Source organism: Armigeres subalbatus, unplaced genomic scaffold, assembly GCF_024139115.2.
Source record: "Armigeres subalbatus isolate Guangzhou_Male unplaced genomic scaffold, GZ_Asu_2 Contig1997, whole genome shotgun sequence".
NCBI classification, from domain to species: domain Eukaryota; kingdom Metazoa; phylum Arthropoda; class Insecta; order Diptera; family Culicidae; genus Armigeres; species Armigeres subalbatus.
This window is the reverse complement of record NW_026942833.1, coordinates 137093-156498: the sequence shown is the minus strand read 5'-3', so window position 1 is coordinate 156498 and position 19406 is coordinate 137093. Positions and strand designations below refer to the sequence as shown.

The window sequence follows — 19406 nt, the reverse complement described above, 5'->3', positions numbered from 1 at the left end:
CGGCCAGACGGTGAACCTCGGATGTTCTTGTCCTGGGAGGGGTGTTGAGGATCATCCTCAGGAATTTGTTTTGGACCCGTTGAAGTTTGAGGTGGTGGGTTTTAGCGCAGCTTGATTTGCTTGTAGACAGCAAGCTTATTTTTCAGGGACAATGACGACCGGCGGTTGATCAAAGGGTACAGTAGTTTCAACAAGACGTTACACTTTGTCACCGTTTTGTCAACCTGTTGCCTGAAAATAAGCTTGCTGTCGAGGGTCAAGCCAAGGTAGTCGGCCTCATTGGCCCATTCCACAGTCGTGCCATTGAGGATGATTTTACAGTCCCCAGGCGGAACAAGCTTAGGGGATTTGGAGTGGGGGAAAATGATGACCTGGGTCTTCGCCGCGTTGATACAGATCTTCCAGCTGGTGAGGTACTCTGTCAGGGCATCCAGGCCTCGTTGGAGTTTTGCCACTAGCGCTCTGATCACTCTACCGTTGTAGACGATGGATGTGTCATCTGCGAACAGAGACAGAATGCCGCCTTCTGGAGGTTCTGGCATGTCGGAGGTGAACAGATTGAAAAGCAGGGGCCCGAGGATACTGCCCTGGGGAACGCCTGCGACGATGTTGTGCGCATTGGAACTCGCTCCGCTGATTGAGACCCGGAATGTCCTTGCCGACAGGTAATTGTTGATGATTTTCACCAGGTAGCTGGGAAGATTGTAGCGTTGTAGTTTGTACACCAGGCCATCATGCCATACATTGTCAAATGCCTTCTCGACATCGAGTAAGGCCATGGCGGATGTTTTCGAGACAAACTTGTTCCGTCTGAGGACGTTGGTAACTCCGGTCAGTTGGTGAACGGTTGATCGACCGCATCGGAAACCAAACTGCTCCTCGAGCAAGATGTTGATATTTTCAGCAGACTCAAGTAACCGATGATGAATAGCTTTTCGAATAGCTTGGATAATCCTGAGAGAAGGCTGATGGGACGATAGCTTTTGGGTGAGGAAGGATCCTTCCCAGGCTTCCGGATGGGGATGACTTTCGCTGACTTCCAGGACGATGGGAAGTAGCTGAGCCGGAGACACTGATTAAAGATCAGCGAGAGGTGCTCAAAGAACGGAGCACTCATGTGTTTGAGCTCGAGATTCAGGATGCTGTCGAAGCCTGGGGCCTTCATGTTCTTCGACGATTTGATATAGGCCGTCAATTCGCCAGCTGAGATCTCCAACTCCTCCGAGAAGTCGTTGGGAATCAAATGGATGTTGTTAGCATGCGTGTTGACGGCTGCTTCGTGTGGACTGACGATGTTCTGCCCAAGATTGTGTGAGCTGACGAAGTGACGACCTATTTCAGCGACCTTCTCTGCAGGAGTTATCAAGCGATCCTTAGAGCCATTATTGTTTAGTGGGATCAAAGGTGGAATGGGCCGAGGCTTGGATTTTAGAATTTTGGTCATTTTCCAGAACGGCTTAGCATAATCTGGGAGAGTGCGGATCTTATTCGAGAAGTCGTTATTTTTGAGGTCCACCATTCTGGCCTTGATAATTTTTGTGATTCGATTGCAGCGTGCCTTAAGCTCAGGCAGTCCAGTACGCTGAAACTGCCTGCGAGTGACATTCCGCAATCGAATCAAATCTTTGGTGAGTGTATCGATGTTTAAGGAGTTGCTTACCTGCCGAGCCGTCGGTACGTGTTGCTCTCGGGCCGCCGTGATCGCCTCCTCGATAGCGCACAGCTGGCGGTCGATACTTTCCGGCGTCTCCGGACGCACCTCGTAGTCGACGGTGTTATCGACGCACTGCTGGAACCGCTGCCAGTTCACTCGGTGGTAGTTCCGCCGTAACTGCTGGTGCCGATTGACCGAGGAGCCCAGTTCCGCCACCACCGGATAGTGATCCGAACTGAGCTCCTGGTACACAACCGGCTGCGAGACGTGGTCACTCAGGTTTGTAATGTAGAGGTCGAGCGTTGCGTGGGCACCGGACCGACTCAGCCGAGTGGGGGAATCCGGGCTCAGGATCGTGTAGTGGCCTTCCTCCATGTCGTTGCTCCAGATGGTGCCGTTTCGATTGCCGCGACTGTTGCCCCAGGCTTGATGTTTGGCATTCAAGTCGCCGGCAATGATATACTGGCCTTGCCTCCGCGTCAGCTTGACGATGTCCCTCCGAAGGGCAGCCGATGATCCATCGCCGGCTTTGGCCTGCGTTGGACAGTACGCCGCGATGAGCGCGATTGTGCCGACCGAAGTGGTGATTTCGACACCGATGGCCTCGATGACACTGAGCTGGAAGCTTGGAAGCAGACGACAGTTGATGTTGTAGCGAAGAGCGATGGCCACACCACCTCCCCTGGTCGGCCGGTCGAGTCGCACGATGCGGAAGTCCGGGATGTTGATGTTCACCTCCGGTTTTAGGTGCGTTTCGGTGATGAACGCCACGTCTATTTCCTTCTCCTCAAGGAAATCCTTCAGCTCGATTGTTTTGCTTTTTAGCGAGCAAGCGTTCCAGTTGACCAGGCCCACCCTAGCAGCCATTTTCAATGATGAACATGCCAAGTGTGAAGACCTGGTCGAATCGGGTTTTGCAGCCGCGCAGTCGAGTGGCGAGCTGCGCGAAGATCGGCATCAGTTGCTCGGGAGTGTCCAGCGGGGCAGATTCTTCCGGTGGGACGGCTTCGTTCTCCGACTGCCGACGGAACCCAGGAGGAGGAAGCGGGGCCATTCGCTGGTGGATGGTGCCGACGATGCTGGAGCTTGGCCCGATGCAGCTGCCGCTGCCAGTCGCGTGTGCGGCTGCAGCGGTGGAGGTATTGGAATCACACGACGGGGAGCCGGGATGGCTGGAAAGTTCACCTCGTTGATTACAGGAACACGGTTCTTCTTCGGAATGGTCCTGGTGGAAGCCTTCTTCCGGATTTCCAGGAACTCGGCTCGCTTTGGGCAGCCCTTTGTGGTGGCCCGATGTTTGTCGCCACAGTTGGCGCACTTGGGATCAGCCACCTCCATTTTGTCGCACTCGTCAGTCGGATGGGGTTCGCCACACTTGTTGCAGCGCGGCTTCATGCGGCAGTTCCTGGTGCCGTGCCCGAAATTGAAGCAGTTGGTGCATTGCGTTACATCGCGGTGCACTGGCCGATATCGCTCCCCAGTCAACGACGGTGTAATTTATAACGCCAACCAGCTTCAGGTCCTTCCAGGTAGTGGAGCCGTGCTCCAGATGGATCAGGTAAAGCTGGTCGCGATATTTCCTCGCCTTGTCGTGACGAGCGATCTTGTGGACGGCTACTGGCTTCAGTCCGCAGCTTTCAAGCTCTGCTTGGAGCTCTTCCTCCTTCATGTCGTGAAGTCCTCGCAGCAAAGCCTTGAGCGGCTTCGTGCCGGGGTGGTCATGAGTGTAGTACTCATACTTGTGGACCTCGAGGAACTCCACGACGGATTGATGATGGTCCCTGTTGGCCGGCATCACTTTCACGCCCTCGCTGCAGAGCCGAAAAGTACATTTCAGCCCCTTAGCGATCAACTGGCGTAATTTTGGGCGCAAATCCGGCGGATCGCCCTTCACAAACACGGGCGGGCACTTCTCCTTCCGCTCCGGTTGCACCTGCGGCAGCTGCGATTGCTGCTTCTTCCTCTTTTTCGGCGGATTGCCGGCGTCATCAAGCGGCAACGGCGAGAACACGTTGCTCTGCAAAAGCTGCTTGGAGGGGTTACCCGCGCCTCCAAGAGCAGTGCGCTTAGGCACTTTTCCAGCGACCGAATCGGCCACCGAGTCTCCCATGACGGGTCCGGGAGAAAATAACGCCAACGCGACAAGCGAAAACGTAAACAGCGAAAGAACGAGAAAAAACACTTAGAAAAAATGCGCGAGCAAAAAACACGTCCGTACGTGATAGCCTCCCCGATGGTGTGGGTCGCGCGGTCGTCGTCATCAACATTAGCAGCGCTCAGATTGAATTTTCTTGTCTGAAATAGGGGGAATGACGGCTTTGGCAGGTTTTGTTCTATTATTGTCAGGGGGGTTTTTGTTGACCAAATTTTATGAAATTTGGCCACAATATTCTTTGATATTAAATTAATGATTTCGTGTGTGTTACTTCTACGTGAAGTTAAACGATTTACAATGATATGGAAGTGCTAATATCATCTTCCAAACTTGGGCGTACATGATCATGATAGCATTAGAGGCGAAAGTATAGAATTGATAGTTCCGTTAGGATACGGCAGGCATGAAGAATGTTTTTATAGAAGTCGATTTGAAAGCGAGCGGAGGGCAATATTTGTGATGGCACATATCGCACGACCTTCCTTCTGCCAAGCTCCCGTATGAAGGGGGAGGGAAGAATATCAGTGTGGAAGCTGGAGATATATCAGCTTCCACACTGATATTCTTCCCTCCCCCTTCATACGGGAGCTTGGCAGAAGGAAGGTCGTGCGATATGTGCCATCACAAATATTGCCCTCCGCTCGCTTTCAAATCGACTTCTATAAAAACACTAGCTTTATGTACCCGGCCTTGCTCGGAATTGCCAGTTTGGTTTGCAGTTTTCTTTTACAATCGGAAAATGATAAAACCAATTGATCAACAGGGTAGTTGTGTTTACTTATTCATACTTTATCATTTGATAAAAAAGAAGGCTTTTGGAAACATTGACTGATTTTGAAGAAGGGATCGTGGGTTTGAAAGGTCTTTTTCCGGGAAAACTTCTATTTCTAAAGAAGGAAAAACATTCATCGATGCCATATTCGGGCAACGCATATTTTTAAAGAAGGGATCACACCCATCATTGCCTGATTCCGGGCAAATGCCTACTTTTGAAGAAGCAATCACATCCACCATTCAGAAGGAAACACATTAATCATTGCTTTTCACTGGGCATACAATTATTCCGATGAACAACAATAACCAATCCCAATACCCCCCCCCCCCCATCCCATTCCAAAAGTCCCTTCCAGCCTCTTTTTAATAGTTTCCTTTGGGTAGGGATTATGTGCTTACGTGTTTGGTTTGAATTGACCTATGCGATAAAAAGATATACTAAACTGTTCGTTTAATGAATATACCCTCTCTCTCATTTAGCTATGGCACTCATACCCAGTCTGATATAGTCTTCCTTAGACAGATAATATGGGTTCCAAATTTGGTGGACATCGATAAATGGGTTCAGCAGTCATGCTGAATTGATCGATATCTAAACAATACCCCCTCTCCCACACCCTCCCCTTTTTTTAAAATTACTTAACCACATCCACTAAAATCGCTTCCTTAGGACAGACAATATTTGATACAAATTTGGTTCAAATCGGTCATGAGGCTCAGGATTTACATTGAGTTGATCGATTGCTAAACAATACCCCTCCCCACATACCCTCCCTCTTTTGTAAAGAACACCTCTCCTCCCACACCCTCCCTCTTTTCCAAAGAGCATGCCTAACCCCCTATCGTCCCCTTCTTAAGATAAAGAATTTGTGTTCCAAATTTGGTCGAAATCGGCCAAGGGGTTCAGAATTTACACTGAGCTGACCGATAACTAAGAAATACCTCTCCCCCACACCCCTTCCCTTTTCCAAAGAGCATGCTTAACCCCCGATCGTCCCCTTCTTAAGAGAAGGAAATTGTGTTCCAAATTTGGTCGAAATCGGCCAAGGGGTTCAGAATTTAAACTGCGTTGATCAATAGTTAAGCAATACCCCTCCCCCCATACCCTCCTCCTTTTCCAAAAAGCACGCTTAACCCCCCTATCGTTCCCTCTGTAAGATAAAGAATTTGTATTACAAATTCGGTTGAAATCGGCCAAGGGGTTCAGAGTTTACACTGCGTTGATCGATAACTAAGCAATAACCCTCCCCCCACACCCTCCCCCTTTTCCAAAGAGCATGCTTAACCCCCCTATCGTCCCATCCTTAAGATAAAGAATTTGTGTTCAAAATTTGGTTGAAATCGGCCAAGGGGTTCAGAATTTACACTGATTTCATCGATAACTAAGCAATACCCCTCCCCCCACACCCTCCTCCTTTTCCAAAGAGCATACTCAACCTCCTATCGTCCCCTTTTTAAGATAAGGAATTTGTGCTCCAAATTTGGTCGAATTCGGCCAAGGGGTTCAGAATTTAAACTGCGTAGATCGATAATTAAGCAATACCCCTCCCCCCATACCCTCCCCCTTTTCCAAAATGCATGCTCGACCCGTCCCCACCTTAAGATAAAGAATTTGTGTTCTAAATTTGGTTGAAATCGGCCAAGGGGTTCAGAATTTACACTGAGTTGACCGATAACTAAGCAATACCCCTCCCCCCACACCCTCCCCCTTTTCCAAAGAGCATGCCTAACCCCCCTATCGTCGTCTCCTCAAGATAAAGAATGTGTGTTCCAAATTTGGTTAAAATCGGTAAATGGGTTCAGAAGTTATGCTGGAACATACATACAAACATACATACAAACATACAAACATAGCTTTATGTACCCGGCCTTGCTCGGAGTTGCCAGTTTAATTCGCAGTTTTTTTCACCATCGGAATTGGAATAGGTCAAAAGGATAATTGTGTTTTCTTATTGATATTTCATCATTTGATTAAAAGAAGGTAGATTACATTTGAAAACATTGACTGATTTTGAAAATGGGATCAAACCCAAAATCGCTTTATTCCGGGCAAACGTCTATTTCTAAAGAAGGAAAAACATACACCGATGCCTTATTCCGGAAAAACGTCTATTTTAAAGAAATGATCACATTTACCGTCCAGAAGGAAACACTTTAATCATTGCTTTTCTCTGGGCAAACCATGATTTCGATGAAGTGTTGAGTTGATCGATCCCTGTCATCTTCGCCTTCTTAAGAAAAAGAATGTTTGTTCCAAATTTGGTTGAAATCGGGCAAGGGGTACAGAAGTTATGCTGGAACATTGGATCATTGCATACCTTGCTTTTATTTATTAATCTTGAATCATTATCATATAATTATCATACCTTTTAAAATTTGGAATAAAGGTTACTCGATTATGGATCACTATGCAATTTGATCATTCATAATCATCAATCATTAATCATATCGATCGTTAATCATTAACCATACACATAGTGTGTCAACATTTAATCACGATCGGTAATCGTTAATCATAATCCAACGGTTTTTCATCTATTATTCATAATCGTTAATTATTGTCAAAAATGAATTTAATCATTAATCATTATCAGTCATCATTTTCAAAAATTATAATTCATTAATCATAATCTTTAATCATAGAGTTGAATGATTTAATCATTTAATCTGCTTAGAATTGGTCCTGGGGGTCAGGAGTTACACTGAATTGCCCGTTTTCTAAAGACAACCGCTTTCCCTTTACCCCTCCTCTTTTCTCAACGGCCATTTCACCCCTTTGTTATCTTCTCCTAGGGATAGAAAATGTGTGTACCAAATTTGGTTGAAATCGGTACAGGGGTTCAGAAGTTACACTAAATTGCTCGTTTTCTGAACAATACCCCTCCCTTCAGACCCTACCCCTTATCCAAATTTCCCTCCCGTACGATCGGCTCCTCATAGTGAATATGTGTACAAAATTTGATTGAAATCGGTCCTGGGGTTGGGAGTTACACTGAGTTGCTCGTTTTCCAAAGACAACACCTCCCCTATACCCTCCCTTTTTTCCAATGACCATCCCATCCCCTTTGTTATCTTTTCCTTATGATGTAGAATGTGTGTACCAAATTTGGTTGGAATCGGTACAGGGGTTCATGTTTTACTTTGAGTTGCCCGTTTTCTAAACAAAACCCTCCCTCCAGACCCCTCCCCCTTTCCCATTTTCCCTCCCTTATGCTTACCTCCTCGTAGTGAATATGTGTACAATATTTGGTTGAAATCGGTCCTGGGAGTTGAAAGTTACTCAGAATTGGTCGTTTTCTGAACAAAACCCCTCCCACCACCCTCCCCTTTTCTACATGACCATCCCACCCCTTTGTTAACTTCCTCTGAGGATAGAGAATGTCTGTACCAAATTTGGTTGAAATCGGTCCTGGGAGTTGAAAGTTACACAGAATTGTTCGTTTTCTGAACAAAACCCTCCCACCACCCCTCCCCTTTTCTACATGACCATCCCACCCCTTTGTTAACTTCCTCTGAGGATAGAGAATGTCTGTACCAAATTTGGTTGAAATCGGTCCTGGAGTTGAAAGTTACACAGAATTGTTCGTTTTCTGAACAAAACCCTCCCACCACCCCTCCCCTTTTCTACATGACCATCCCACCCCTTTGTTAACTTCCTCTGAGGATAGAGAATGTCTGTACCAAATTTGGTTGAAATCGGTCCTGGGGGGTGAAAGTTACACAGAATTGTTCGTTTTCTGAACAAAACACCTCCCACCACCCCGCTCCTTTTATTACATGACCATCCCACCCCTTTGTTAACTTCCTCTGAGGATAGAGAATGTCTGTACCAAATTTGGTTGAAATCGGCCAAGTGGTTCAGAAGTAGTTAGCGAACATACATACATAGATTGGTTTTTATATATATAGATAGATAGATTCTTCATGCCTGCCGTATCCTAACGGAACTATCAATTCTATACTTTCGCCTCTAATGCTATCATGATCATGTACGTCCAAGTTTGGAAGATGATATTAGCACTTCCATATCATTCTTTGATATGCTATGATATGATATGATATTTGATATGAAGTACTAACGATCGGCTACCATCAATAAAAGTGGCTCTTGGGAGCGTCCACAAATTACGTAGCGCTTAGGGGGGGAGGGGGGTTGGGCGAAGTGTGACGAACCATACATAATTTTTAGATGCTTCATACAAAAAGTGTGATATAGGGGGGGAGGGGGTGGTTGAAATGCCCAATTTTTGCGTTACGTAATTAAAGGATCTTCCCTTAAGGTGACTCGGGGAGGCACTACACACCGTGTTATTTTTCCTATCTTTTGTCTCTTTCTAACATTGTCACCTCGTAATTTTGGAGTGGCGTATTGCGGTTTTCAGTTGTTTGATGTAACTGTAGATTGTGAGTAAGCACGCGCCGGTGATACTTTTTCAAAATCATATTTGTTGTAGAAAAAACTAAGCATTAATGCTAATCAATAGTATCAATAGAATTGGCAAATTGCTGAAGGGTTTCCGAATCGATTGATAAGCAAATGTCGAAAATCCATCGAAAGATAAAGACGCTGTTAGCGTTTGAAATCCTAATTTTTGTGACAGTCTCGAATTTGGAAATTTCCATTTTAAACCCTGTATCTGAGTCTTCCCCTTAGACGAAGTTTACGTGAAAAAATCTGTTGCAAACATCAAAACTGCCATACAAGCCATACAATTTTCTTCAGTCATAATGCGATTCAATTGTTTGCATGGTCTCTTTCCGATACTTGCTTGGGATTCAACTACCGACGTTAGGGTTGCGCTTTGAATAAAGTTCATCTCGGAACCGATTTCTTTTTCAATCATCAACAGGAAAAATACAACATTAAAGTCTCGCGGGAAAATTTCATGTTGTGCCGACAACATCCAAATCGTTGCAAACGCCACATTAGTGAATAAATTGCTGTAGCAATCTTCCGATGACAGCCTATGCTCGGACCGGCACTAATGCTATGATTCCGCTACCGATGCCAAACAATTATGCTTTGTTCTATGAAGAAAGTTCGTCTAATATCAACATTCTCAATCACTAAAATCATATAACTCCGAATTGCGCTAGAAAATTTCACCGAAGAATTTTCCAGTTCCTAACGGTTGCACTTTAGGAAAATTATTTCAACTTAACCTTCCTCCCAAATATAATGATGGTCCTGAAAAGAACCGATTAATTGCCACTTATGTCCTTATTAACAGCAGCCACTGGGCTGCGCGACCGCCATCTGATGATTCGGCTCATCGAACGCCGTCGATTGCCAGATCCGCCGAAGAAGGGACACGGATGAAAATGATGTGCCGCTGCTTCCACGACCGCCACCACCTCCGACCGAAAAAATTTCATCCGCACCACCACCGCTGAGACAGCCGTTGTCACTGGGACCGCTTCTGGACGCCCTGGTCTGCTCGCCGTGACATCCAGAATGAAAATGACGCGCGCACGCGAAACACGGGGCTTTTTATACACAGGGAAAACCAAGCAGTGTATCAAAAGGCCCGTACCTTACTGCAATCTGATGTCCGTGTTGGGGATTTATGAACGGAATTGAATTTTTCACCCGGTTTGGAAAGAAATAATATTTTCAATAGTTTAACGTTGATAATCAATAGTATCAATAGAATTGGCAAATTGCTGGAGAGTTTCTGAATCGATTGATAAGCAAATGTCGAAAATCCATCGAAAGATAAAGACGCTATTAGCGTTTGAAATCTATCCTAATTTCGTGACGGTCTCGAATTTGGAAATTTTGGTTTTGCACCCTGTATCTGAGTCTTCCCCTTAGACGTAGTTTACGTCAAAAACAAATTAACGTTCTCTCGTACTAAATGTCCACAGTTGCTTGAAAACGTGAAGAAAGCTGTGGAAAGTGTGCTTTCGAATGAGCTTCCATTCTGCGATGCAGTCGCATTTACTTCGGACACCTGGACTTCACGCTCAAATGAGCCTTTTCAAAGTTTGACGCTGCACTACGTGTCGAAAAAATACGTAATCAGGAAATTCACAGTAGACTGCAAATCATTTCGCGGACGTCACACTTCTGAAGCAATTGCTAAGCTATGCGACGAAATGATTAGTTCAATACCAGGGCTCAATCCATCCTTCACTCGATACGCAACAACCGATTCAGGAGCAAACATGCTAAAAGCAATGTGCTTAGCTAACGAAGTGTCAGGAAGTCTGAAATGTATTGACCATATTTTCAATACATGTGTAAATAAAGCATTGGAAAAAAGCTCTCTGATGGAAGTAATCGGACTTTGCAAGAATCTGGCATCCCTGACACATCGGTCATCGCTATCACAGCAAAAAATTCGAAAGGCATGTGAATCTGTCGCTGGTAAGGTTATTCATAAATGTTGTGCTTGTCCATATACTATATGTATTTGCTTTTTCAGTCACATACAGGAAAATAGTGCAGCCGGTCCAGACAAGGTGGAACAGCCTATATGCTTGTCTCGTGTCAATTATTGCTATGAAAGCCCCTCTGCTGTTTGTCCGAGAGAACGATGAAGGCACAGACCTTGCCAAAACAATTCCGGACGAGTTTGGATTCTGTAAGCTGGAACAAATTATAAGGCCTCTAGAAGATATCCGCAAAGCATCCGAAGCATTATCCGCGGAGGATAAACCGACAATTCATCTGGTGCTTTGTTATATGATGACCCTCAATAATCTACAATCAAAGTACGGAGGTCTAGGAAAAGAAACCATGGAACTATGTCGAGTTTTTGTTGAAAATCTCAACCAGCGCGTTCCCAACAAGGGGAAAAATGAATATGTTGTAAGTATTTTGGGTTGTGTTTTCATAATATGACAATGTCAAACATATAGGGGAACGGTTCGGAACTTCAACCCATAGCTCCTATTTCCATCCCATCAAAAAGAAAGCAATGAATAGAAATCTCTGAATTGTCACATTTGTTTATAGGGAGTGAGCTCGTAAATAAAAACTGAAATTTAACGCCGGAATCAACTATTTCCGGCGAACTTCCGTAAAATGTTACCTCTCATATCATGATAATAGTTCCGTGCAATTGTTTTGGACTGAGATCCTAATATTTCGGCTTTATTTACAAATTTATGAATGTAAATACGCTAGAGGGTCCATTACTAGCACCCAAGGGGGGTCCATAATAGGCGCAACAGGGTAAATCAAGTGGGGGATCATTATACGTATGTAGGAGAAAAAATAATGTGCTTGCGTGTTTGTGTAGATACAAAACACGTTGCTGATATCTGTCGCTTGCTATCTGATGCTACAGAACGACAATAGGTTGTGCGATCCACTATAGCGCATCGTCTGAAGTAAATATCAATCGTTAGGGGGTCCACTACTAGCGCTCACTCCCTATATGATTTTACACGTTCCAACTGTGACTTATTTTAAGTTGTACATTACTTTATTGGAACAATGCTATCTTTCTGTTCACTTTATAGAACCCTTTGAGGTAAATCAAATTGTTGATGCTTGTGATTGAAAAATAATACATGCTTTGTTTGCTACAACTCTTTCTTTCATAGTATTGTGTGGCGAACTTGATTCACCCAAGGTTTAAAGGGTCGGTCATGAAGTTGGATAACGATCAATATACTTTTGACGTTACAAAAAACCGCATGCTGCGTGAGTACTCACTGCGATACGATCAGGTACGCGAAGGCTCCGGTGTACCTGATCAGTTTTCGTGCCAATCGACATCAAATAATCAAGAGAAAACATCTGGCTGGAGCGACCTTGAGAAATTGACAGAAGAATTTGAATGTACTGAAACTATCCCAGAATCGAAGCAAACAGACATTCAACGTGAGATGAGAACTTACATCGAGAATACACCTAGAGCAGAGTCAGTAGAAGTAGATATTCTACAGTGGTGGAAAAACAAAGAACGCGATTTTCCGTGCCTTGCTAAATATGTTAGGCAAATACTGGCAATCCCGGCAACATCTGCGCCATCTGAACGAGTTTTCTCGTGTGGTGGAAATATAATGACGGCACAGCGTTATCAATTATCAAGTCAAAACTTAGAAATGTTGATCTACATAAAGCAAAACTTTGATAAAGTCCTGATTGCTAAATGAAAGTATCGGTAGTGTAGATACGTTTAGTTTAGGTTTCGTTAAGTTTCAACAACGTATACCATCGTCTACCATACGTTTTAATTTTTTCGGTTAAGTTTCATCCCTTTATTGTTATTTTTTTAACATTACATGTTTTTTTATATAAGATCGTACACATCGTCAATGCACGAGTGAGGCATCACTCCCAATAAGTGTTTATTCTGAGTTTAATAATAACTCATCAAATTGTATTTGGACAACAGACATAATATTGAACCATTTCAACGGGTAATTGAAATAAATAACTAAGCGGTCAACAGTGGTGTATAATCTTTAATTTAATGTACCGAAAGGATTTTATTTCACTCCAAAACTGAATCCTGTATTATAGGGAGGGCACATATCCTGATCCGATTTGCTGGCAGTGGCATTCGACGGGGAATCATGCCGCATTGTTTCCTATTAAAATATTTAATTATGGGCTCAAAAGTTATGAAAAATATACAGTTTTTTCTTTATGAACGAGAATAACAACATCACCATGAGTGGATTAATCAGATTATTTTATTATTTTTATAGCAATGTACAAGCGAAAACAATACAGGAACAGGCTTCGGCAAATGTTAATTAGCACCTTTTGAAAAGTTAAGCGAGAATTGTTGCATTGCTGCACTTTTGCGTAAGCATGGTTGTCCCGTGTCGTTCCGTTCCCGTTGACGCTTTTGATTAAACAAATTATTTCATATCATGGCTGGTTTTGCCTAATCCATTCTAGTTCTTAAATTTATTGGTGGACACTTATGAAGGTCGTTAAGGCGGTGGAGGGGGCATCGCCCATTGGTGCCATGTAGCAGCTGCACTCGGAGCGGCGGTGTGGCGATGGCAGTTTTTGGGCAGGGTTTGCAGAAATCGCTATCGATAGATAATGAACAACGATAAAAGAGAGGCAAAAACCACTTCGAATCATAACAAGCCATGAAAACAAAACTGTCGCACTTGTATACAAGTTGGAAAAAACTGATTCGGATAGGCGGCCCCCACCGAGGGGCTGTGATAAAACACGTTTTTTCGCTCATTTTATGTTGGGGACCATCACAGCTCTGTAAAACAAGTGTAAATGCATCATCAGAACCGGTGCCCCCGCAATTGGGGCTTATTAAAAGAAATTTATCATGGGTTGTAGCCCCCGAATCATTTCATTATCGTAACAGCTACCGAAAAACGTCTCTCACGGTATGCTACCTATCGAGAGTTTATATAGACATGAAAAGTGAGAGATTCTCTCATTCTTATTTGGATGCAAACCCTGGTTTTGGGGCAGTTGGGATTGGGTTTTAATATTTATTAAAATGTTTATAATATATCTTATTTGTATACTTCATTCATAATTTTTATTCATCATAATTTTCTCAAACTGCAGGGGTCCCGTAGCGTAGTTGGCTACACGTTCGCCTCATAAGCGAATGGTCATGGGTTCGATTCCCAGCCCCTCCACCAAACCTTGTCAGTCGCCAGAGGCGCAGTCCGTACGGTGGCGTTTTGGGGAACGCGCCTCACCGACACGGCTGCCTGATGACGACTGACAAACCTGTTCTTCTCGGAGGCATTCCTCCAACGTGCTTCGATTAATGGCAACCGAACAAAGCAACGATCACTGGATTTACCACATGGACAAATGAACACAATGGACTCACGATGATATGGACTGGCAACGACAATGGACATCTAAAAATAGATTCTGTGTGGACTCTGTACAGCAGAGTACCACAGTAGATCACGGCACAGTAGCGGTTAAGAACACAGAGTGCCTACCAAATAAAATACACGAATAAAAAAAAAAAAAAAATTCTCAAACTCCATTTAAAACAATTAACTAATTATTCTGGCCACAAATGGCTTCGTGGCCACCTTTGCTTTACTAACTCTATTTCAAGCGATATCCTGTTGAAGAAACCATAATATGGACAACAAGTTGGAGGCGGACATCCCAAAAGCTGAGTATAATTTTAATTTTAATATGCTATGACATGCACTTAACTCTTTCTAAAACAGAATGATGTAAATTAGCAATCACAATTTAAGTTACTATCCAATCTAAACTTTATTTTTTATGAAATATAATTCCATTTGATACCTACCAATGAATTAGAAAGAATTAGTTCAACAATCGGCAATCACTGGTGTGATATGCCAACAGCTACATGTAGTAGGTAACTACATTTTACATTTACACAATATATATCACCGATGGCTGGCGGGGCATTGATCGATAACATCCTTGAAAAAAACTTTCTTCTGTGGATTTACTAATATCTCCACTATTGGTACCGTTTCCCAAATGCAAATAAAAACCTGATTAATCCACCTAGCGGTGTTGATGCCCTGTTGTAAAAAAAATATAAATGAGTATTTTTTAACGTGTATTGGGCATCAAAAATAAGATTTTGACAATGACTTCTGATCCCATAGTCCGATCTGTCAAATTTTCAATAGCAAATATTGTTGTACGAGAAAGGCAAAAATATTTGGAAAAAAAAAATTCCGCGGAAAAAAAAAATTTCGTTTCGTTTCGTGAAATTTCGAATCAATTGGCACTCTGATTTCGTTTCGTTTCGAAGTTTCGAAATAAAATTATATTTCGTTTCGTTTTGTTTCGAGTTCTTTTGGAAATTTCATATTTCGTTTCGTTTCGTTTCGACTTGTAAAAGTATGTTATCGCATACCCTTAGTTCCAATAGTTCGGATTCCTCCTCCTATACCAGTAATGGGTAGTGTTTCAGTTACATTCAGTTTTGCATTATTAGGTAATAAGTCTTTTCTTATGATACAACAGGATGCACCTGTGTCAATGATAAATTGAATTTGCTGGTTATTGCTGTTAAGTGTAAAATTTGCTCTTGACGCTACAACAGAGTTATACACGAAATAACTCCTGAATAAGGTTCACCTCTTCTCGTGCGGGATTCTCATTGCGAGTGCTAGGTTCTCTTTCTTGTTCATTACCACCATGAACACAATTACAAGTGTGCTGGGTATTTCCGTTCCTTCTATGGTCGGTACTGTTGCCATGCGACGGTCCTTGATAACTGTTTCGGAAGTGGCCTCTACCACCTCGTCCACGTCCATGTCCCCGCTGGGAATTGTGATTAAAGTTATTTTCCGGACCATGATGGTAACCTCTACCACGATAATTTCCACGTCTGTTGAAATTACCGTTTCCCGGACGCATTCCTCTTGAATGTCTGTAACTTCCTCCTGCCTTGTAGGATTGGTACCAGTTAATCTCTTCATTTTAACTGGCACTACCTCCAAAGCATCAGAAATTGCCCTATTCAAGGTAGGCGGATTCCTAGCTTTGACGAAAAAGGCTGTTTGTGGATTCCCCAATCCAGTAATAAAAGCATTAATCGCAACAGGTTGTACAATAGCATCTGCTGCTGCTTCATTTGCAAATGTTTTGGTAGACACATGAGCTGTGGCAAGTTTTGCTGCCAGCTGCTCTACCGATTTCCCAAATTCGGTAATTGTCTGCTTATGCTGTCTAATCTGTTTCAATTCTGCTTCACAAGCCATTGGAGTCAATTTGACTGCAAATTTAGTTGTGAGCAACTGCTTAGCTTCATCAATTGTGGTTGCTCCCTCAATTGCACCATGGGCCGAACTAACCAATCTTGTTTTAATAAAAGTGATTAGATTGGCCTCTGGTACATTTGCAGAGTATGCTTTCAACAAGTCGACAGTTTCTAGGAAATGTCCAAGTTCCAAACTGTCACCATTGAATTTATCAATGATCTTCAAGGCAAGTCCTAAATCGAGTGCAGCCATTGTAAAATTTTCAACTTCGCAAAAGGGTTCAGACTCTTCCTCTTCTTCTTCTTCTCCTATCTCTTCTTCTACTTTTCCTTCCTCAAATAAATCTTGTAAATTTGATTCCTCTAATTGTTGTTCCTTCAATAGTTCTAGACATTCATTGATAGTTCTGTTTAAAGTTTTATATCGTTGGAATAGAACCAATTGTACACTTCCATCAAGACTTTTACTTCTTAGAATTCTTTTAGCATTATCTTTAAGAATCTTAAGTTCAACAATTTTTATCTGTTTAGTCTCTGGTCTAAATCTACAATATTTTTTTAAACTGTTGTGAAATTTATTTACTTTGTCTGCAATTTGTAAAAATTCGTCCATTTACAGGCAGAGCAAATAAATTCCGGAATAAAATTGGAAAATTTTTACCTGAATCTCTTTTTGTCCATCTTACGCCCCTACCCGTCGATATTCTTCGATTGTGTCCGTTAACTCTTTGTAGTGGAACTCTAGGTCTCCCATCCACATAGTGTTTCCCGTTTCCATGACAGCGACGGCTGCTACCTGATACACTGCTTGCACTAAGATCCTTTTTGCTTCGAATTCCTCCGGCGTGACGGGAATTCGTTTTGCCATCAATCGGCACCAATGGTTTATTTCACGCGCGAAAAAGTCTTTGCACTGTTTCAGTTTTTCTTCCGGCAGTGTTCTACGTTCTGCCATTTTTACTTTAGGAAATTGTCACTCAACACATTATTTTTTCAAATTTACACTTTGTTCACATCAATGAAGGAAACAGCGGCCTTCAAATGGCGCTTTTTCATTTTCTTCGCGTGTATTTTACACCCAGGTTTTTTTTACACGGTTTGGTTTTGGTCGTTTAAGACCTTCAGGGTCAATGAATCAATGAGTTTACCCCACCAAAAAATTCACAAAAATCAGAAGGGTTATATACAAGATACGACCGCCCGACGTAAACTACGTAAAACAGATCATAAGATAAGATAATTATTTTGGTTAGAGCCTAGAGTGATTAAAATTTTGACTTTTGCGCTCCCTTATGCTTGAATGTTAACATTAGCTGGTTTGGTGAACCTCCTAAATTTTCAACTGGACACTACTTGCAGAGGTCCTTCCTTCATCTTATTAAGTACAAAAGGAAGCTATTAAAAAGGCTTCTAACGGCAAGGAATATCAGATCTTCATGTGATAAACTTTGTACAAAATGTGAAGTTGAATAAAAATTCTTCACACCTGTTTTGTTACACTTACTTCAATTCAATTGTTTCTTCTTGCTGAGAAAGCCACAGAAATTAGCAGAAACAAAAAGTGTAGAGAAAATTGAAAAAGGTGAGAATTTGGATTAGGATGTAAAAAAATTTAGCTGAAGTGACTCTTCAATAAGCCACTAACAATTTTTAATATTTACAACTTAAAGCACGCGAATAATTTACTATTCTGAATGATGTCTTTACTCATGTAACAGTCACATTTGAACATGATGCAATAGTGTCCGGTACTAGGAGACATTTTTCTGAAACGTAAAATTTTTCACCAAAATTCATCGTTGAAAAACGTGTTCAAATGATCATATATAGTTTGTATGAATCATTTTGTGTTTCTTTCTTCTATCTATTCTTCCTTTGAAGCAATATAACTCACGAAGAGGATGACCGATTTGCAAGATTTCCTCACTAATCGATTCGTATTGGGGTCAGCTGTGTTTCTATATGCAAAAGGTTAGTAAATTTTAAAGGAAATTTGGGAAAATTGTCAAAATACAATATTAGGGCGAGTTTGGAGAAAACCTAATGCGGTCGCTCGAAAAATGATCTAGAGTGCGGCGTCGCAATCAACGCAAAAAATGACATTTCGAACGTTAAACGTAAAGACTCGAGCAACGCAGGGTACGTTCTGCTAGTATGGTATAAAGTATGGTTAAAGTTTTTTTTATTAAATGGCTTATGTGTCCGGCACTGGAGGATCTCCCCCTAAATATAATCAACCCGAAGACTTCGTAGAATATTTCTAAATCTGTAAGACGATTGTTGTTGCGAACCGATCGGATTTTCGTAAGCAAAGAATAAAGAAAATAAAAATGCACATTATTGATGTTATTCTTTTACGTGCTCAATTTTCACGATTTTTCGTTTTTCACACGATTTTGTATTTTTCTAATAATTTTTCTTGCAAGCAGTGAACTGTTTGGCAATAAAGACGATTTCACTTGCTAAGTTTCCTATGTTGCCAATGTACTCATATATTTTTAGATATTAATGACCAACGTTGCAAAACGGTTTTCCGAAAAATGTACTGTTCTCATAGTAATTCTCAATATTCTCATACAAACTTCAAACCGCGCGTGCGTGCTTAGTCAAATTACAACCATTGGAATGTTGGATATATGGGGTCGGGAGGTAGCGAGGATTGTTTTGGTAAACGTTTTGCCGCGTGTAATGTGTAGTTTTTCCGCAAATCATGTTCAATCGCAGACCAATCCATTTATGTTTCGAACAAAATTGGCGTAACTCACTACATATGAAAATGGTTGGATATGACAATTTAAAATTTTCATTTAAAAACCTCAAATTTATTATTCCACAGTGGTTATTCGACGTGGATACACGCTAACTTTCACCTACTCAGTGACTGAGTAAAATTGCATTGCTCTCTCTTTCTATCCCACAGAAATTTTACTCAATTCCCGTCAAAACAGTTAGAGTGTAACCTTGTTGATAATCAATTTTAATATTCACTTCTTGCTAACATGTCCAGTATCAGTAGCACTTTTTCATAAACACTACTTTTTTTGCTCCGACCGCGGTCATTGCTCTGGTTCTATTTTGTACTTTTTGTGCGAATCACCGCACAAAAGTAGAGCGCAAGAATCAACCGCAGACGGCGACCGTAACGAAACTGTGAAATTTTATG

At 42.3% G+C, this 19406-nt stretch overlaps 1 protein-coding gene across 5 annotated transcripts; it reads left to right on the top strand.

The window, feature by feature from the left end:
• The first annotated feature begins 10413 nt into the window (after nt 1-10413).
• On the top strand, nt 10414-13557 carry LOC134203621 (uncharacterized). 5 transcript variants are annotated; one of them, XM_062678506.1, is made up of 4 exons: nt 10414-10953; nt 11012-11397; nt 12138-12237; nt 12402-12952. In XM_062678506.1, the coding sequence occupies exons 1-4, from the start codon at nt 10683-10685 to the stop codon at nt 12419-12421; spliced, it is 777 nt and encodes a 258-aa protein (XP_062534490.1). In that variant the 5' UTR covers nt 10414-10682; the 3' UTR covers nt 12422-12952. The 5 variants fall into 5 exon arrangements, with proteins under 5 accessions (XP_062534490.1, XP_062534491.1, XP_062534494.1 ...); XM_062678507.1 differs by lacking the exons at nt 12138-12237; nt 12402-12952 and adding an exon at nt 13447-13557; XM_062678510.1 differs by lacking the exon at nt 12138-12237 and having other exon boundaries at nt 12409-12952.
• The last annotated feature ends 5849 nt before the right edge of the window (nt 13558-19406 follow it).